This window comes from Scyliorhinus torazame, chromosome 13, assembly GCF_047496885.1.
Source record: "Scyliorhinus torazame isolate Kashiwa2021f chromosome 13, sScyTor2.1, whole genome shotgun sequence".
Lineage (NCBI taxonomy): Eukaryota > Metazoa > Chordata > Chondrichthyes > Carcharhiniformes > Scyliorhinidae > Scyliorhinus > Scyliorhinus torazame.
Genome location: NC_092719.1, coordinates 207,287,273 through 207,308,745, shown reverse-complemented (window position 1 = coordinate 207,308,745; position 21,473 = coordinate 207,287,273). Strand labels below are relative to the sequence as shown.

The 21,473-nt window shown below is 49.5% G+C and overlaps 1 protein-coding gene across 5 annotated transcripts in view; it reads right to left on the bottom strand.

Annotated features, from left to right (window-relative positions):
* sema3b (sema domain, immunoglobulin domain (Ig), short basic domain, secreted, (semaphorin) 3B) overlaps positions 1-21,473 on the bottom strand; it is a 421,273-nt gene that overhangs the window by 135,110 nt on the left and 264,690 nt on the right. For all 5 annotated transcript variants that reach the window (XM_072472978.1, XM_072472977.1, XM_072472975.1 and 2 more), the window contains exons 3-4: positions 9,522-9,676; positions 1,193-1,255 (exon numbers count right to left, since the gene is read on the bottom strand). In XM_072472978.1, the coding sequence (XP_072329079.1) occupies positions 1,193-1,255; positions 9,522-9,676 (218 nt within the window). The remainder of the gene's footprint in view (positions 1-1,192; positions 1,256-9,521; positions 9,677-21,473) is intronic.

Sequence of the window (21,473 nt, the reverse complement as noted above, 5' to 3'; positions counted from 1 at the left end):
ATTAGAGTGAGACAGCTTGTCTGGCTCTAATATGCATTCCCCAGATCTAACCAAGGCGTGGGATCTAACCCCCCCGCGCCCCCCCCCACTCTCCCCGGAGACCACGGGTGAGCGCTGTTCATTGCTGTCTCCACAAACGGGGGCCAGATGGAACGGCACTTGTGGGGGTCTCCCAGGGGGTCAGAGACCCCCCAGGTCTCTGCCCTCTTGGCGGGCTGGCACCCTGGCACAGCCAGTCTGGCAGTGCCACCTGGAAACGGGCCTGGGGTGACATACGCGGGTGCGGGGGGTGTGGGGGGGATGCTGAGGGCCTTCTTATAGGTGTGTCGGAGCTTGGGGGGGGGGTTTCAGGATTCATGCCAAGGGGTTGAGAGATCGGGACACCGTTTAAACATTGTGTCCCGATCTCTCCCGGCACTGAGGCGTTCCGGCGAGCGGAGCTCCTCAGAAAAAGGGGCTGAGTGCAACCTCGGCTGAGGCCCCCGATCTACCCGATTGGGGGGTTCAATAGCGTGGCGCATCTCGGCGCTCCAGGCACCAGGAAACACCCGGCCAATCGCGCTCGCTATGGGATTCTGTTCCCATTTGGGTAGGTTGCGCCCTTTGTTTGGTAATTCTCCCGAGAAAAACCTTGGGATGTGTTAAACGGTAACTTATAAATGGCAAGTTGTTGCTTACATCCCGCAGCACGAGCCTTGGGCATTCACATCGGTTTCTCAGTTTGAAATGAACCCATTGAGTAACCAGAAGGAGACGACAGTGGAAGAAACCTTCAGGCCTTTCCACCATTTTCATCATTAAACACGGTGCAATTCGGCCAAAAAATGATCAACCCCCCCATCCACTGTGAGGCAGCATTCTTAATGTCGTTCTTCACAAATGAGACTCCCATTTCGAGATAGCTGCATCCTCACACCCTCCAGCTTGACACAGCCCCAACATCTTATTCAAATGCTGTAAATACACCCTTAACACTTGGTTGATCATTTTGGATATATTATCTGTGTTCAATAGCTTGAGAGAGCAGAGTTGTTGGTGCAGAGGAATCGCTTCGGGGGTGGGGTGGTGACGGGTGAGGAGGAGGGCGAGGCGTCATTTCCGAGCAGGACACAAAAGACCCCGGACCCGTTCGCGCCAACCGCCAGCTGTCGACACGCAGAACATCGGGACAATTAGCTGTGGCTTTACTCACGTGCAAATCTTTGCCTGCCCAGTTGCACTCCTCTCTCCATTCCACAGGAGCTGGCCAGTAAATCTGTAGGATAGACAAGAACCGTGGTGAGTTCAAATCGGCGGGAGCAATGTCAGACGGCCAGGTCGTGTGCACCCTCAGGCGGGGACCAGGCCAAAGGCTCGAAACAATCGCCTGCTCAGTTAAACCAAAGCATTCAGAATTACAGTACAGCTCGGCAAGAGGCAATTAACCCTTTAATTGCTGAAGGAAATGCAGCAATAAATCCACCCCTCCCTGCCATCATAGTGCGTGGGAATTTCTGACTGACAACTTCAATGCATGCATAGTACATGCAAGGTAGTAACTGAGAATTGCATGAATCGCTCGGAACACACATTTCAATGTAGTCACCGACACTGATATCCTATAAATCAGGAACATTCGGGGCAGGAGAAAGTCATTCAAATCCTTGAAGCCATACAGCGTGGAAATAAAGAGCTACGTTATAATCTCACCATGCCTTATGAATCTTTACACATAAAGTGGGACAAGAAAGGTTGCTCTATGAGGAAGCAGCATTTCCACATTACCTTCAATGGACAGTTTAGCGCCTGGGAGCGATCTTCCCAAAAGGGAACAAAGTCGCCATCTAAAAATGGTGTCCCGAGCTCCGAGGCTCCCGAAACAATCCTCGACCCCCACCCCAGCCAAAACGCAATGTGGGAGGGTCCCCAGCAAACATTCATGCCGGGCAATAAAATGCCAGCTTGGCAACACCCATGCCAGCTGGCAGTGACACCTGGGTGCCTTGGCTGTGTCAGGCCAGCACCCAGGTGGCACGAGCAGTGCCAGGGCGTCACCCTGCACAAGAGGTATGCAGCTGGTGGGCTCTGATCCCCTTGGAGACACCCACCAGTGGCGTTTCATCGGGCTGAACGGCGCTCGCCCGAGGTGTCTGATTGAATCCCAAAGCCTCAGGTAGCCTGGGAATCTGCACATTAGAGTCAGACTTGCTGCCTTGCTCTAATGTGCAAATTTGACAAAAATGATGGGGCGGGATTCACCTTGCAACGTAGCCTCCTTGAAATAGGCCCCTCTATAAAGCTCCTTTGTGGAGCTCCTATCCGATAAATGGGCAGTATCTGTGCCGAGGCTTCTTTTAACATTGTTGGGGGGCGCGGGATGCAATAATTTTAATGACCAACCAAAAAATACTCCACCACATCCGGGTCACAAAACGAAACAAAAAAAAAGCACGTGAATTTATATAGCACCCGTCATGGCCTCACAATAACCCAAGGTGCTTCTTGACGTTTAATCACCGCAGTTAAGTAGGAAAACACAGCAGCCAAGGTGTGGGAAGCAAGATCATCACAAACAGCAATGTGACAATGACCAGAAAACCTGACAACAGCCAAGTTGGTTGAGGGATCAATATTGGCCAGGACACTGTGGAGGACTCCTCCTCTTTGAAGAGTGCCGTGGGGACACTCCCTCAGTACCTGCACTGGTCTGTCAGCCTTAGATTAGATGCTGACGTTCTCTGAAGTGCAACTGAAACCCATGATGTATCTAACTCCCACGGTGAGAGCGCGACCAACTGAGCCACGGTTTATGGCAGAAACCGCTGCTAAATCCATCCAGCCGGGTTAATCAGTCACTGGAATGAGCTGGGAACTGAAACTCACTGAAGAGCATTACATAATAAACCCACGGGACGGCATTAATCCACTACACTAAACATCTTCTGCTTTGCGGCAGTGATGATAAAGTGTATCGATGAAATGCCTACTGGCAACTGGATGGGGTTTCGCACAACAATCACTGACTCAGAGTGGAAATTGGCAACAAATACGTTTTTTCTCTGATTTTAATATTCTCTGTCAAAATACATGATGTCACAGTAAATGGGAGCAGCCATCTGGATTACTAACACAGCGAATGGTAGAGCAGGTTTCCAGGCAATAAAGAAAACTGCCTCCTCAGGTGAATTATAACACACCCTCGAGACTTCGGGCAATCCCTCCGATGGCCATAGATCTCAGAGGTGAAGTAGCGTCAACTGCGGCTCAGTGAGCGACTCTCTGAGTCAGATGGCCGTGGATTCAAATCCCTCTTCAGGGACTTGACAATGACATCTTCAGACACGGGGGTCAGTCAGCTTCCACACATATGCTGGCCGCATCCTCTCTCAATCCCACCACAGCCTCTGAATTCTCAGTCTGCTTGTCCAACCTCCCAATCCTGCATGAGCCACAATTTCCTCCTGTTCAACACAGAGGAGACAGAAGATATCATCCTTGGAAAAGCGATGGGCAATAAATACTGGCCCAGCCAGCGACGCCGAACCCCATAAATTAATTTATAAAAAGGCTGAGGGACAACAGATGTCTTTAAAATGATGAAAGGTTTTGACGGAGTGGATACCGAGAGAGTGTTTCTACTTGTGGGGAGGAGCGTTATTGCTCTGGAGAGATTGCAGAAGAGGTTTACAAGAATGTTGCCAGGGCTAAAAAAGTGTAGCTACGAGGAGAGTTATTTTCCTTGGAACAAAAAGGCGGAGGGGTCACTTAGTGGAGGTATACAAAATTATGAGGGGACGAGATAGGGCGGACAGGCTAAAATTGTTTCCCTTGGTGGAGAAGTCTCGAACCAGGGGACATAGATTCAAGATAAGTGGCAGAAGGTGTAGAGGGGACATGAGAAACTTTTTTACGTCGAAGGTAGTGTGAGTCTGGAATTCGCTGTCCGAGTTGGTGGTGGAGGCAGAGACCCGAAGCTCTTTAAAAGGTACCCGGTTCTGCACCTTAAGTGCTGTAAGCTACAGTGCTTTAGACCGGGTGCAGGAAAGCGGGATTAGAAGGGGCACGTGGGTGTCCTTGGGCTGGCATAGACAAGCTGGGCCAAATGGCCTCCTTCTGTGCTATAACTTTTCTATGAGTCTATGATTCTGTTCTAGGAGCGAAACTAGAGTTGAAGTAAGATAGTCACCAAAAAGCCAAGAGGGAATTCAGAAGCAGTGTCTTCAGCCGGAAAGTGGTAAGAATGTGGAGCTCGTTACCACAGGGAGTAGTTGAAGTGAATAGGTTAGTTTGCATTTAAGAAGCTGAACAAGCAGATGAGGAAGAAGGGGACACATACTTAGGATGGTAGATTTATATTAGGAAGGTTGGAAGGGAAAAATGGAGCACAAATGCCACCATGAACTGCTTGGGCCAAGTGGCCTGTTTCTGAGCCTTTACCCCGTGTAACCCCTACTGATGCCAGACACAAACTCTGTTCGCTCTTGATTCCTCCGGTCACGAATAAAACAAATTGTTTGCCCCCCCCCCCCTCGGCGATCCATCAGACATTCAGCTGAACTTCCAAACTGCTCAAAGTTAGCTTATATCCACCTCCATATCAACGCCCAGCTCTTGTCTTACCATGAATCTTACACTGCCAAAACTCTTACCCAGGCCTCTCAATAATCATAACTCTCAAACATGTCCAAAATCACAAGTGACAAAACAAAATAATCGGCAGCTTTTGAATTAAATTTGACACCTGGTGGTGGATCTTAATATTTGTTTCAAATTGGTTAGAGCTGCTTACTCTCCCATCTCTAAACAAAGCGCGAGAGCTCCAAACGTGGAGTGACTCCACTCACCGGTGCTACTCTGATCAAGCAACGCCTCCATTTGAAAATTCTCGTTCTTGTTTTCAGATCGACCATAGCCACAGCCTCCCTATATCTGTAACCTCCTTAAGCCTGATGTGGAGATGCCGGCGTTGGACTGGGGTGAGCACAGTAAGAAGTACTTCTTACTACTACTCTTCTTAAACCTGACAAATCGCCGACTCTTCTGTGGGCATATAAATAATTAAAGGGTGGCAAAAACTGGAGTCAGGCAATTAGATACTAAAAAGAGGATTTACATATGGAGGCAGCGGGTATAGCTGAGGTATTACATTTTTAAAATACTTTTGCTTCTGCCTTTACCAAGGAAATAGATGCTAACCGAGCCCTGGTGAAAGAGGAGGTTTTAAAATTGATAAGGAGAAGGTATTGACTAGGTTGTCTATACTTAAAGTTGATAAAACACCAGGGTCAGATGCAATACATCCAAGAATACAGAGGGAAATGGGAGGGAAATTGCGGATGCCCTGGCCATAGATTTTCAGTCTCTCTTAGACTCTGGGGTGGCACCAGAGCACAGGAGAACCGCAAAGGTTACACCCTTGTTCACAAAAGGAGGTTTTTTTTGACGAGGTAACAGAGAGGGTTGATGTGGTGCACATGGACTTCCAAAAGTCATTGGATACAGTGCCACACAACGGATGGGTGAGCAAAGTTATATCTCATGGAATAAAAATATATGTAGCAAGGTGGATTCAGAATTGGCTGAGTGGCAGGGAATAGAGAGGGATGCCTTTTGGGCTAGAGAAAGGTTAGTGGTGGTGTTCCCCAGGGGTCAGTGTTGGGATTCTTGCTTTTCCTGATACATATTAATGACCTGGACCTTGGTGTCCTGAGCACAATTTCAAAGTTGGCAGGCGATACAAAACTTGGAAGCATTGTGAACTGTGAGACGGTTAGTATCGGGCTTCAAAGGGACTGAGACAGGTTGGTGCAATGGACGGAGAAGTGGCAGATCAAGCTCAATGTTGGGAAATGTGGAGTGATTCATTTTGGTAGGAAGAACATAGAGAGACAATATAAACTAAAGGGTACAACTCTAAAGTTACAGGGGAGATGGTGCAAGAGAAGAGGAACCTGGGTGTCTATGTGCAGAATTCCTTGAGAGTGATTAATAAATCGTACAATATCCTGGGCTTTATTGATAGGGGCATAGAGTACAAGAGCAAGAAGGTTGTGTTGAACTTGTAGAAGACACTAATTCAGCCTTAGCTGGAGTATTGCATCTGCTCCTGGGTACTGCACTTTAGGAAGGATGGGAAGCAATTGGAGGGAGAGTTCACGAGGATGATTTCAATGATGAGGAACGTCAATTATGAGGATAGATTGGAGAGGTTCGGAAAGGATCGAGAAAGGTGGGGGGTGCACAGATTTTAAATAATTGGTGAAAGAAGCAAAGGGATCTGAGAAAAATCCTTTTCACTCAGTAAGTTTGGAATTCAGTGCCTGAGAGTGGTGGAGGCAGGCTGAATGAGGACATTTAAAAGGGAAGTATTTGAAATGGAAGAATGTAGAGGGCTAGGGGGAAAGGTAAGAGAATAGCACTAAGTAAGTTGCTCATTGGGAAGGCCAGTTCAGGCATGATGGGCCGAATGGCTCCTTTCTGTGCCCATATAATACCCGTCATTCTGAGATCTCTGCGTTCCTCCAATTCTGGCATCTTGCGCACCCCCAATTTCAATTAGCCCGTTATTGGAAGCCGTGACATATTAGCCTGGAATCCCCTCCCGACACCTCCCCGCCTCTCTATCTCACTTTCCTCCTTTTAAGACGCTCCTTTGGGGCAGCACGGTAGCACAAGTGGATAGCACTGTGGCTTCACAACGCCAGGGTCCCAGGTTTGATTCCCCGCTGGGTCATTGCCTGTGCGGAGTCTGCACGTCCTCCCCGTGTCTGCGTGGGTTTCCTCCGGGTGCTCCGGTTTCCTCCCACAGTCCAAAGGCGTGCAGGTTAGGTGGATTGTCCATGATAAATTGCCCTTAGTGACCAAAAAAGGTTAGGAGGGGCTATTCGGTTAAGGGGATAGGCTGGAAGTGAGGGCTTAAGTGGGTCGGTGCAGACTCGATGGGCTGAATGGCCTCCATCTGCATTGTATTTTCTATGTTCCTTAAAACCCAACTCTTTGACCAAGCTTTTGTCCATTTGCCCTAATATTGGCTTAAGTTGTTTGGTGTCGCATCTTGTTTGGCAAAACTGCTGGAACAGGTGGGGTTTCGGCTTTGAAATATTTTACGGTGCCTTGATTAATTTGAAGCAAAAAACAGACATAAAGATAGGGAGACCAAGCTCAGGCAGAGAGGGAAGGGAGGATTGGAGAGGAGAGGGAGAAAGCAAATTTACAAAACTAAATCAGAGACTCGGTGCGATAGATGAGAGAGAGAGAGCGAGAGAGAGAAAAAGGAAGAGTGAATGAGGAAGGAGGGGGTTTAGATTCTGCACAGAATCTGTTGAAATATTGCCTGGTACCAACCCTGACCTCTGCGAAGCTGCCTTGCCGGCCGAGTGTCAGGTGATTCAGATGAATGCGCTCACTGCGGCCTATCAGCATCACTTTAATTAGGAGTGGAATGCATCCTCATTTATCAGGCCCGGCAGCTGAATGAGACATCAGGGCCTCAGCCCCGCCACAGCCCCACAGAGCCAGCAGTTAATTAGAGATAGATAGCCGTGAAATGCTGAGCTGTTTAACTTGTGGAACGGTAGCACGGTATTCCAGGGAAGGAGAAATGGGAGTCTCCTCATGCCTTAGGATCAGGAGGAGGGAGAACGCCAATCATGATGGTTTATTGGAATTCCTCCCTTCCCCCAGCCTCCCTCCAGTCTATGGACGCCACACAGCCTTGAACCAAAATGACAGGTCGTGGGTTAATTAACTGTAACGAGGGTTTGTTCCTCATTGCAAATTTGACTGCCATTTTGGACATAAGAAACACCAAGAACTCATAAAGTGTAAGGAAATACACTTTTAGAAAGGAATGCATCGCATTCTCTTTCAAACTCTTCCTTTCACATGGTGTAATGAGATACAGGACTGCATTTCCAGCCCCCCCCCCCCGCCCCCCCCCCCCCCCCCGCCCTGGAATAGGAATGGCCAGTTCCCAAACTCCATCCTGGCTCTCGGCAATTCTTGTGGAGGGGCGACCAGGTTGAGGGGATGGGCTGCCTGTCGTAGAGCCATTTCAGGCCAGTTGAAGGGGGCCAGGTGGGATTTCTTGTCAGCCTCCGGGTTCCTCGAGGTAGCGGAGACCTGTTTCACTGCCATGGACATGGCCTCCGGGTATTAGACTTCGAGCCTCTATCTGGCTGCCTCAGTACAGGGGCATCGGCGTGTTACTCGACCGCTTACCGCCCCAGCCCCCGCCCTCCTATCCACGGCACCCCCCCAGACATGTGGCCTGCCTGAAAACAAAACGTTTTTTAACGTAAGATTTTTAAAATCTTTAAACGCCCTTTCTCTTACTTACCCACCATCCCAGTTTGCTGTTCCTTTCGAACTTGGAAGGCCTCTAGTTGACCTTCCAGCGCCAAGAGCCCGTATGCCACTCTTAATTAATAATAATAATCGCTTATTGTCACAAGTAGGCTTCAATGAAGTTACTGTGAAAAGCCCCTAGTCGCCACATTCCGGCGTCTGTTCGGGGAGGCCGGTACGGGAAACTTTGAGCCCACAGAGCAGCTCCCGAGATCAGTGACTCATCTCTCTTAACATTGCTGATTTGTGAAGATGCAGAGGTAGTCTAGGATAGAGAGGCATTCCTGTTGCGCATATGGGGGCGATAACCATCGTCAAGGAAAAGATTGGCGAAGCAGTCAGTCACCATTATCCTGGCAAAGGAGTCACCTGGCCTATTGATACTGCTCTCATTTCCAAGTCAGAATGGGGTTTCAAGCCCCTTTTCGGGAATAAATCCAGCCAATCACATCAGGGCATTACTGAGAGAAACAGAGAGCAAGAGAGAGAGATAGCAACAGCGTGATAGTGAGAAAGAGAGCAAGATAGAGAGAGCAAGACAGAGAGAGCACCATATTTCAGATGAGGTGTTGAACTGAGGACCTGTCATGGAAGGTACGGATTATTTGGAAACATTTGTGGGGGGGAAAAAAAGAGCAGGAAGTTCTGCCGGATCCCTGGCCAATGCTTCCTCCTCAACCACCACCACCAAAAACAGGTTGACTAATCTTTGTCCTCATTGAGGTTTCTGGAGTCCTGCCGAATGAAAACTGCTTAACACACATCAGAACAGTGCACTTCTGAAGTACTTCCATTGACTTGAAGTACTTAAGCATACACGCCAAGGACATAACAAGGTAACCTGTCATTCAACTTCCTTTTTCCTTATTGGGGCCAGATACCCATTGATCTAGATGCCAAGAAGAATCAAAAGGTGACTTCAAACGAGCAGGGAATAAAAAGGAAGACGGTTGTGGGAAAGTTGACGGATTTACTGAAACAGATTCCCCCAGCAGCTGAATTAAAACGTTCTCGCTGTTCTGCCAACATGTGTTAGAGACGTTTTTACTGCCCTTTGGAAGTTTTCATTGTTCCCTTTACCTCCCTAATTGCAACGTAAATCTTTAACTCATTAATCAGCAGCCCTCAGAAGGTCAGCACGCTGAGTAGTTAAGCCCTCCGAATTGCCAGGTATAGCCCATGTGAGTCTTAGTCACCTGCTTGTCCTGTTTGCTGATGTTCTCCAGATTTAGAGCGATAAGGTAGTTCTTCGACCCTACAAATAATTTGCCTCTCTCTTCATCCAGCAACAGAGTGTTGTAACAGCACGAATAATCCAGCTGGTATGTGACAGCACCTCGAGAAACCAGGTCTGAAAAGACAAACGCATTGGATCAGCTTCTACCTCAAAGGATAATTAGCTTCATAAACCAAGATATAATTAACCTACTTTCAAATTGTTTTGCATCCCAGTTTGCAATTTATTCTATCTACCATGGCTTGGAGCAGTGCAGCGTAACAGTGCCATAGAATCACTACAGTGCAGAAGGAGGCCATTCGGCCCACTGAGTCTACACCGACCCTCCGAATGAGCGTTCATACGTGTCCACTCCCGTGTCCACCCCATAACCTAACCTGCAATCCCTGGACACTGAGGGGCAATTTAGCATGGCCAATCCACCTAACCTGTACATCTTCGGACTGTGGGAGGAAAACGGAGCACCCGGAGGAAACCCACGCACACGCGGGGAGAACGTGCAGACTCCACACAGTCACCCGAGGCCGGAATTGAACCCGGGTCCTTGGCACTATGAGGCAGCAGTGCTAACCACTGCGCCAGGTAACAAAGGAGGGAAGTCTTGCTACAATGGTACAGGGCACGTCTAGAGAATTATGTACAGCCTTAGTCTCCATCACTTAAAGAGGAGATCAGAGAAGGATCACTAGGCTAATTCCCAGGATGAGAGGGTTGTTTAATGAAGACAGGTTGAGTAGGTTTACGCTTGTGGGGGAATCTAGAACTAAAGCCAAACAGTTAAAAAAAAAGATTCTCCTACTTAGGGCGGAGGGAAGGAGGAATTTATACTCCCAGAGGGTCCTTAGTGTTTGAAATTCCCTTCCCCAGTGTAGGCCGGGTTATTGAATATATTCAAGTTTGAGTTGGACAGATTTTTAGATCGACAAGGGGTCAAGGGTTATGGAGGTAGACAGGAAAGTGGACTTTTTAAAAAATAAATTTAGAGTACCCAATTAATTTTTTCCAATTAAGGAGCAATTTAGCGTGGCCAATCCACCAACCCTGCACAGCTTTGGGTTGTGAGGGCGAAATCCACGCAAACACGGGGAGAATGTGCAAACTCCACACGGACAGTGACCCAGAGCCGGGATCAAACCTGGGACCTCGGCGCTGTGAGGCAGCAATGCTAACCACTGCGCCACCCTGCTGCCCAGGAAAGTGGACTTAAGGTCACAATCAGATCTTGGCCGTACTAAATAGTGGACCAGCCCCGAGGAGCCGAATGGCTTATTCCTGCTCCTATTTATTGCATTCTTATGCTTGGCTACAATTCTATTATTGTCTATTTTAAGAGAAGGGAAAATTGTTTGAGACATTCCCTGGTTGTGAAGAAGGCACTGAGACTAGGCTGCTTTTGGTAGCAATCATTTATAACAGAACTTACTTCTCCACACACTCTCACACCCAGTGCTGGCTGACGTTTCTTTATAAACACATCTCAGGCGCAGTGGGTTAGCCCTACTGCCTCACGGCGCCGAGGTCCCAGGTTCGATCACAGCTCTGGGTCACTGTCCGTGTGGAGTTTGCACATTCTCCCCGTGTTTGCGTGGGTTTCGCCCCCACAACCCAAAAGATGTGCAGGCTAGGTGGACTGGCCACGCTAAATTGCCCCTCAATTGGAAAAAATTAATTGGGTACTCTAAAAAAAAATTTTTTTAATAAAACAATAAAAAAAATAAACACATCGCAGTATAATGAACGAATCAATACCCAACACCTGTTAACTTCATTACTTTAAACTACAAAGTATTTACCATCCATCAACAGAACATAGAACATCTCATAGAAGCTTATGTTCCCGATGGTGGGGGAGTCCAGAACGGGGGGGGTCATAGTTTGAGGATAAGGGGTAAATCTTTTAGGACTGAGGTGAGGAGAAATTTCTTCACCCGGAGCATGGTGAATCTGTGGAATTCACTCCCACAGAAAGTAGCGGAGGCCAAAACGTTGTGTAATTTCATGAAGGAATTAGATACAACTCTTGGGGCTAAAGGGATCAAGGGGGGAAGGCGGGGTCAGGGTACTGAACTTGATCAGCCATGATCACGATGAATGGCGGAGCAGGCGCGAAGGGCTGAATGGCCTCCTCCTGCTTGTATTTTCTATGTATGTTTTGATGTATGAACCGGATACTAACAACAATGTGTAGGTTGGAATTCTATTACAATAACTGGCAGAGAAGGGATGGGAACCAGAGGAGACAGATTGGTAATTGGCAAAAGACATTGAGGGACAATAAAAGAAACAAGTTATGCCACGTTACGGGCGGAATTCTCCCAGCCCGGGGCCTGGCCGGAGAATTCCCGCAACCGGGCCATGCCGCCCCGTCGCCAGTTTGGCACGGCGCGGTCGCAGGCCGCTGTACGTGGCCGTGCCGCCGATTCTCGGCCCGGGATGGGCCGAGCGGCCGCCCTTAAAAAGGCAGAGCCCTGCCGGTGCCGTCCACACCTGGTCGCAGCCGGCGGGAACTCTGCACGCAGGGTCGGGGGGCGGCCTACGGGGGGTGGGGGGGGGGGGGCGGCTCCGAGTCCTGGCCTGCGATCGGGGCCCACCGTAAAACCAACAGCATGCTGCATTACCCTCATGATGCCCTTGGGAACTCCCTAATCAATCTCCCCATGGGACTCGTGGAACATGAGCTTCGCCACTCGCGGGCGAGGCCTGTCCAGCTGCGGCCCGTTACCGTTGCCATGTAAATGCCGGCCCAGATAGGGACCGGCATTCTGGTAACCCCGACGGGGACTGATTGTGTGTACGCCGTCACGGCGGCTGTTTCCTATGACTACAATAATCTCGTGTTTACTACCTAGAAGGTGCTCTCGAGTCTTCATACAGTTAGGCCTTAAATAAAATATCGACATCTGGTCATCAACGGTTGAATACAAAGTAAATAATGTGACGCAAAATCTTCAGAACTCACTGGTTAGGCCTCAGCTGGAGTATCATAGTCAATTTCTTCTTTATTCTTTCATGGGGTGTAAGGGTCATTGGCTAGGCCCGTATTTATTGTCCATTCTTTATTCTCCTTTGAGAAGGTGGTGGCGAGCTGTCTGCTTGAACCTGCTGCAGCCTCTGTGTTGTAGGCACTCCCACACTGCTGTTAGGGAGTTCCAGGGTTTTGAACCAACGACAGTGAAGGAACGGCGAGATAGTTCCAAGTCTGCAGCTGGGAGCAAAACTTGCCGATGGTGGTGTTCCTGTGCAGCTGCTGCCCTTGCCAGATGGTAACGGTGACAGGTTTGGAAGGTACTGTCAAAGGAGCTTTGTTAAGTTGCTGCAGTGCATCTTGTAGATGGGGCACACTGCTGCCATTTTGTGCCGGTGGTGGAGCAAGTGAATGCTTGTGGAAGGGGTGCTAATCAAGCGGGACTGCTTCGTCCTGGATGGGGTCGAGCTTCTTGAGTGCTGTTGGAGCTGCACTCATCCAGGTAAGTGGGGAGTATTCCATCACACTCCTGACTTGTGCCTTATAGGTGGTGGACAGGCTTTGTGGAGTCAAAAGGCGAGCTCACCACAGAAATCCCAGGCCAAACCAGATACGGACGGAAATCCGAACGGACATTCGTGAACCAGGTGGGTCACCAGGAATAGGTTCAAAACCAAAGAGGTTAAGCTAAAAGGTTATGCATCACAACAATTGTATGATAGTTCCACGGTTACAGTTACTGAGACTCGCTTTCAATTCCAGACCTTTTATTAATTAATTGCATTTAAAATTCATCAGCTGCCAGAGTGGGAATTGAACATCTGTCGACAAAGCATTAGCCTGGGCCACTGGAACATTAGCCCAGCGACATTACATCTACACCACCATCTTCCTATTTTCACTCAATAATAATCCCCAGGATGTTGATATTAGGGGATTCAGCGATGGCCATGCGGCTGTACAGCAAGGTGAGATGTTAGATTCTCTCATTGGCAATGGTGATGGCCTGGCACTTGTGTGGTGTGAATGTTACTTGTTACTGATCAGGGCAAGACTGCAAGTTGGTCAGGTCTTGCTGCACATGGTATGGACAGCTTCAGTATCTGAGAAGTCGCCAATGGTGCTGAACATTTCCCCACTTTTTCGGTTGGAGGCAAGGTCATTGATGAAGCAGCTGAAGATGGTCGGGCCTAGGACACTCTCCTAAGGAACTATTGCAGTGCTGTCCTGGAACTGAGATGATTGACCTCCAACCACCCCAACCATCTTCCTTTGCGCCAGGTATTGCTCCAACCAGCAGAGTATTTTTCCCCTGATTCTCATTCACTCCAGTTTTGCTCGGGATCCTTGATGTCGCCCACAGTCAAATGCTGCCTTGATGTCAACGGCAGTCACTACCATCTCATCTCTGGAATTCAGCTCTTTTGTCCATGTTTGGCCCAAGGGTGTAATGGGATCAGTGTGGCTCTGATGGAAACCATCAATGAGCAGGTTATTGCTGAATATGTCCATTTGGTATGTTAATGACAGCTTCCATTACTTCGGCCAATGATCAAGAGTAGACTGATGGAGTGATCATTGACTGGGTTGGATTTGTCCTGGGCAATTTTCCACATTGTCACGTGGCTGCCAGTATTGTAATGGTACTGGAACAGCCTTAGTTAGGGTAGCAGCTATTTCTGGAGCACAAGTCTTCAGTACTATAACCAGGATGTTGTCAGGGCCTATGCTGTATCCAGTGCCTTCAGCTTTTACTTGATATCAGATGAGGTGAAGCAAGTTTGGCTGATGATTGGCATCTATGATGACCAATGGATCTCAGGAGGTGAATACCAGTGGCAGTGGGATGAGTAGCATTAATTGGCCATTTAAGGACCTCAGTTGGTGATTGGGCAGGAATACCATCCCGGAGCCTTCCCGCCATTGACATAATCAGGATGGAGGCGGGAAGTAGCAGAGTCCCAACCAGCCACCCTCACACCAACTAAAGGCTCCCCACTGCGAGGAAGCTCGGCCCGCAGGAGAGGGAATTAAACACCACCCAGATGCTCTTAATTTACTCCATCAAAGCCCTTAATAATGTCACACTAAGCTTCCTTTTAACCTTCTCTCCTCGAAGGAGAACCAGCTTCTCCAATCTCTTTGAAGTTCCTCATCCCTGGTACCATTCTATTCAAACTCTTCTGGTCTACTAGCTGCAACATGTTTTTGGAATAGTGAACGGTTTGCAGGCTCTGTCTCGGAGGTATACATTCACCTTTGAACCAACAGGATATGAGGCTGGTGACCTTGTAACGGGAGTCCTCCCTATCCTGCCTACACTGATCCTTTCCTACAGTAGCAATTCATATTCACTACTACCCTGGGACTCTGCCTGCCAGTAACTGTAATCCTATAATGCCCAGGCCACGGAAGCCATTTGCTGGAAAACCTTCAGCCGAGGACTTTATAATAAATTATAAATGTCAAAAGAGTAATAGCAGAAGTTATTAATGAGGAACCCTCAGCAATTCATTTTTATAATCCACACAAGTTTATATTTCGCAATTATTACTACCAAATAATGTTTCAATGGTGCAATTAAACAACTGGGTAATTCAGACCGAGGGAAAGATTCTGCACAACAGAGGTTGCGACTGGAGTGTTGTTGTTCCTTTTATGATTTGACACTTTTTGATTTGCGAGTGTAAGAGCAACTTATGAATAGTCCACTTCTGTACGACAGGATCAAGCAAAATAGGAGTGTTATTTAATTCAGTATGTCCCTTAAAGACTAAGAGAGGGGCTAGTATCGCTGGAATTACAAACAATCCCTTCAAACTGCACACGGCACTATCCTATACTTGGTGGCAATAGCCACTGTAAAACTGAAACAATAGATACAATTGAATATAAATTTATTTTACTATGTTTTTGCAAGTGACTGAGGATTCTGTCGAAAGGATTCGGCATGTCATCTATTTATCTAATCAGCAGTGATCCAAATGATGGGATGTGTCATATTGTAAATGTATCATACCTACAAGATTAATGATGTGGAGATGGTGGGGGATGAATGTAATGCGCCATGAAGCTTCTGCTTATAGCCAAGTTCCGCACACATGAGTGCGGCCTCAACCGGGACCTGGGATTCATGTCGCGGGAAGGTGAGAACACCCAGCAAATGGAGACAGAGTGTTTGCACAGTCGTGAATGCCGTTGAGGTTCACGACGGCGCGAAACGGCCCCTACCCCGACCGATTCAGGGCCCGGAAATGGGCTAGGAGCGGCGCCGCGTCATTTACGCGCATACATGACGCGGCAGGCGCATAACTGGCGTCACCCGCGCATGCGTGGTTGCCGTCCGCCCCGCAAGAAGATGTCCGACGGATCTTGCGGGGCTGCGGAAGAAAGGAGGTCCTCCTTAAGAGAGGCCGGTCCGACGATCGGTGGGCACCGATCGCGGGCCAGACCCCATTTGAGGCCGCCCCCGGTGCAGGATCCCCCCTCCCGCCCCAGCAGGCCGCCCTCTCAGCGTTGCCGTGCTGTTCCCGCCGGCAGCGACCAGGTGTGGACGGCGCCAGGGTGAACCCGCTGTTTTGGGCAGGCCGCTCGGCCCATCTGGCACTGAGAATCGCGGGCTGTCTCGGGCGATTCACTGGACCGCGCCGCGCAAAACGCGATTGTGCCGATCTGGCCGCTTCTGTGAATCGCGGGAGGGCGTCGGACCGGCGTCGCGGGAAAATTTGGCGACCCAGGCGATTCTCCCAATCGGCGCGGGAGCAGAGAATCGCGCCCCTGGAGTCGCATGTAGGCCAGACCAGGGCCGGGATTCCCCGAAATCCCAGCCTAGTGTTGACACCAGCGTCAACACCGGAGTGCTGTAACCCGGTGTCAACGGGCTTCCTGGCCCAGCAATTCAGCGGTCTTCAGGGGGCCCTGCATGGCCGGCGGGATCCGCGCATGCACGCGGTTGCCGTCTCCGGGCCTCGCAACATGGCGGAGACCTACAGCAGGTTGGTACCAGGTTGGAACCACGCTGGCGGGACTCGGCAGGAGTTCGGCCGGTCGCCGCGGGGGCCTCTTTCCACGGGCGCGATTGCCGCCGATTCTCCGGTCGCCGGAGAATTGCACCCCGGACCCGGAGTGGCTTGGCGCGTATTTCCCGCGTCCCTGCCGATTCTCCGACCCGGGTAAGGATGGCAGATTTCCTTATCTAAAGGACATTGGTGAACCAGATGGGTTTTTCCGACAATCGGCAATGGTTTCATGGTCATCATTGGACTTTTTAATTCCAGATTTTTGTTGAGTTCAAATTTCACCACCTGCAGTGACGGGATTTGCACCTGTGTCACCAGAACATGACTCTGGGTCTCTGGTTAACTAGTCCAGTGACGCACTGCTGCCTCATGTCGCCGTGGAGCCGGGTTCGATCCCGGCCAATGGCCATGTGGAGTTTGCACATTCTCCCCGTGTCTGAGTGGGTCTCACCCCCCACAACCCAAAGATGTGCAGGGTAGGGGGATTGGCCACGCTAAATTGCCCCTTAATTGGAAAAAAAAGAATTGGGCACTTTAAAGTTAAAAAAAACTAGTCCAGTGACAATACCACTGTGCCTCCGCCTCCCCAAGGTTACTTTTTCATGTCAACGTGATCAACAAGATAAAATGGAGGCCATTTACTGGCCCAAGTCATTTTTGATGCCTATGCAAAGGAGTCATAGAATAGTTTGGTGTTTTATGCCACAGAGATATGCAGAGATGATTCACTAAGAGTTTTATTCGATGCTTTAATCTGTTTACTCTCATATTTACAGCAGATTGTTTATAGTTTAGTTTCTCTTTCCAACCACACCCAGGCTTAACTAATCAGAGTTCAGAGAACAGTTACCAGATAAACACAACCAAACACCAACTAATTGATCACCGCAAATAATACACACAACAGGAGTCGAACCAGCTCATTGAGTATTTCGAAGAGCAAACCAGCCGATCCCACATTCTTCCCTCTCTCTATCCCTCTTCTTTTTTCCTTCCATTATTCACCCAATTCGCTTTTGGAGGTTACTGTACCAACAACCCTATCGGTGATTCCAAATCCTAACCATTAATAATTCTACCTTGTTACCTCTCTTCTTTTACCAATAGCCTCAAATCTGTGCCCTCTGGTTTATGCTCCTTCAGCCACTTGAAACTATGGGCGAAATTCTCCACCCTGCGACGCCACAAACTCATACTCGGAGAATCGGGCGTCCGGCCAAAATCGAGGTCCGCGCCCAGCGCCGATTTGGGGGCCATGCTCCGGTCCCTCGCTGGTGGCCATTATAGGATCATAGAATTTACAGAGCAGAAAGAGGCAATTCGGCCCATCGAGTCTGCATTGGCACTTGGAAAGAGCACCCTACCGAAGCCCATACCTCCACCCCATCCCCACACCTCCATCCTATCCCCGTAATCCCACCCAATCTTTTTGGACACTCAGGACAATTTATCATGGCCAATCCACCTAGCCTGCACATCTTTGGACTGTGGGAGGAAACCGGAGCACCCGGAGGAAACCCACGCAGACACGGGGAGAACGTGCAAACTCCACACAGACAGTGACCCAAGCTGGAATCGAACCTGGGACCCTGGTGCTGTGACGCAACTGTGCTAACCACTGCGCTAGCATGCTGCCTGCTCTGATAATGACCTTTGCGCCTGGCTCAGACCGCCATTGCTGCAGTTTGACTTTTAAATGCACCCCTTTGGTTCTACCTAAAGGCTCCTGGCTGCTCTCACTACTGAGTCCTTTAAAAGTCTCTCGTCTTCTGGGAGCCCACACAGGCTACACCTCTGGAGACCCTCATACCTCAGCTCTATCATCAAGGGCCAAGCTCAATCAGGAGCCCACCAGGTGTTGGCACTCGTCAGAAGCGCTGCCCCATTGCAGAGGAAGCAGTGGATCAGCAGAGCTCACAGCAACCAGAGGACTGCAGCCTATAGAACGCTCCCTGGTCATTTGCCCCTCTCAGGGCAGGGGACTCACCAGTGACCCTCACCCCTCCTGATCACCAGCTGTCTCCTCCTGGTGAGATTGGCAGCACTGACTGCCTCTGCCACCACCTCCCAGGCGCTGTTCGGGAGGGTAGGTTTGAGTCTGCAGCCCACACTGGGGAAGAGAGTATCCTCTGCTCCAAACTGGCATGGAGATATGGGTCCACCTCGGACCCCCGACCTCGGGGGGCAGGTTTTCTCTGTGCCATCTTGGTGTTTGCAGTGAATGTGTGGTCAGTGCAGCGCAAAACAAAGGCCAGGCTTTTTGACGCTACCTCCAGCCCCAGCGGTTAGAACGCCCGCTGGGCTGGGATTTGCAATGGAATTTGCACCAGCAGAGTGTTGTCCCGAGTTGCTCCAGAAATAGCGCCCCCAACGGGAATGTGAACCACATGCAATTCAGTCCTGGAGTCATCACTTAGGGCAGGATTCTCCATCACAGGAAGCCCGGATCGCATTCCTTGAATGGGACAGAGAATTGGGCGTTGAGGCAAAATCGGGTTCGATGCCAAGTGCCGACCCAGTCGCAATGCTCTGAACCCCCCCCCCCCGCCCACACTGGCAACACGAATGAGGACCCATTTGCATCCATTTAGCAGGCCCGGTGGCCTATGACCCGACCCTCCGTGATTCTTCTGTCCCCGCGGCCGGGGCCCACCGTAAGGTCCACCACGCCAGGACCATCCGAGCCCATCAGAGGGCCCCCCACCCCCCCCCCCCCACCCCTTACAATACACTGCCTGTCCGTTGCCTCCTCTACCAGACCCCCCCCCCCACCATTCAGAGACCCCTGTAATAGGGAGATCCCCCAATCCCTCACAGGGACCCCCTACTTAGACACAAGAGCTTGGTCCCGTCCATTGTGGGCAGGATGAGAGAGGACTCTCCCGGGATATATCGGCCATGTCGCACTACCTCGTTTCAGCTCTTGAAGTTATTCGAGGATGTCATCTCCTGAGGTGTCTTAAACTTTATCTATTAACTTATAGACATGACTAGTCTACTTCGATGTGTATTTTCTCTTACACACCTTGGGTGTTGGCGTGGTTTGCTGTGCCCAGCATGCTTCAACAATGTGGCCCTTTTTGCCACATATATTATCGCAGCAAACACAAAATAAGTGGTGTAAACATGGAAAATAGGAGCAGGAGGAGGCCATTCAGCCCTTCGAGCCTGCTCCACCATTCAATATGATCATGGCTGATCCTCCACCTGAATGCCATCCTCCTGCACTCTCCCCACACCCCTTGACGCCTTCAGACTCTAGAAATCTATCTATTTCCTTCTTAAATATGTTCAGTGACCTAAGAAGCTCAACACCATCCAGGGCAAAGCCGCCTCCTTAAACATTCACTGCCTACACCACTGGTGCTCAGAGGTTGCAATTTGAGGCAACAAATGATATAGATCGGTTAAGGGGGTTGCTTTATCCTAGATGGTGTTGAGGTTGTCCATTTTGGCAGGAAGAATAAAAGATCAGCAAATGATCTAAATGGTGAGAGATTGCAGAGCTCGGCGATGTGGAGGGATCTGGGTGTTCTAGTGCATGAATCGCTTAAGGTTAGTCTGCAGGTGCGGCAAGTAATTAGCAAAGCTAATAGAATGTTATCATTATTGCGAGGGGAATTGAATACCAATAAAGGGAGAGTATGTTTTGGTGAGATCCCGTTTGGACCCATGTACACAGTATTAGTCACCTTATTTTCGAAGGATGCAAATGCATTGGAAGCAGTTCAGAGAAGGCTTATTAGACTAAAACCTGGAATGAACGGGTTGCCTCATGAGGTTAAAAGTAGATCAGCCATAATTGTATTGAGTGGCAGAGCAGACTCGAGGGGCCGAGTGGCCTACTCCTGCTCCTAATTTGTATGTTTGTACGTGTACCATATACAAGATGCACTGCAGCAACTCGCCAAGCCTTCTTCAACGGCACCTTCCAACAGCAAGTACCAAAGCCATGCCCTCTACCAACTAGAAGGCCAAGGGTAGCAGATGCATGGGAGCTCCCCCACCTGCAGCTTCCCCACCAAGCCACACACCATCTGGACCTGCAACTTTATCGCCGTTCCTTCCGTGTCTCGGAGTCACAATCCTGGGACTCCCTTCCTAACAGCACAGTGGGTGTACCCACGCCAGATGGAATGCAGCAGAGGTTCGAGAAGGGCGCTCACCGCCACCTTCTCAACGACAATGAGAGACGAGCAGTAAATGCTGGCCTAGCCAGCGATTCTCAGGTTCCACAAAAGGAAATAAATAAGCAAGTGACAGCACAGCCCGATCGCGACATCATGTCGCAATGTCTGCACTTTGCTATCACTCAGTTCCTTAAATAACAGTCATTCACAGCCTGACGTTCACTTGGCAGCTATGCACCTGAGGGGGAAGATATGTTATCAACCACACAATAGGTTTGCTGAGAGTTCTCGTTAGTACTGAACCTGATCGCGGTTACCCTCAGAATTGTTTAACTAAAACGTTTTTTCTTTCACTCTTATCAACGTGACGGATACTTCACAATCGGGTAAGGTAACCCAGCACAGACATTCTTGAGCTGCACAATCGCCTTTTTGTCTCCGGAGCAACGTTTCTGCTGTTCAATGTCAAAACCATGCACTGCCTGTGCAAGTAAACAGCAGCCGTCTCCTCGGTGACCAAAGGTACTGACGTGAGCTGAGCGCCTTCAAGTGTCAGTGGATGGGTTTCCCTTTTATGAAAGTTTTTAAAGAAATTCCATTTTTATCGGCTGCTCGGTGGGCAACAAATTGAAAATTTTCCGCCTGTTGCCTCAAGCGCTCCCGGTGCACAGGTGGAGATCATCAACTTTGGGTGGGCCTAATCCTTCAGGTTTCGTCACATGACCCCCCGCCCCCCGCAACATTGGTTGCCCAAGGGACCCACCTCCACCTGAACCCAATAAGAAAGCAAACAGACT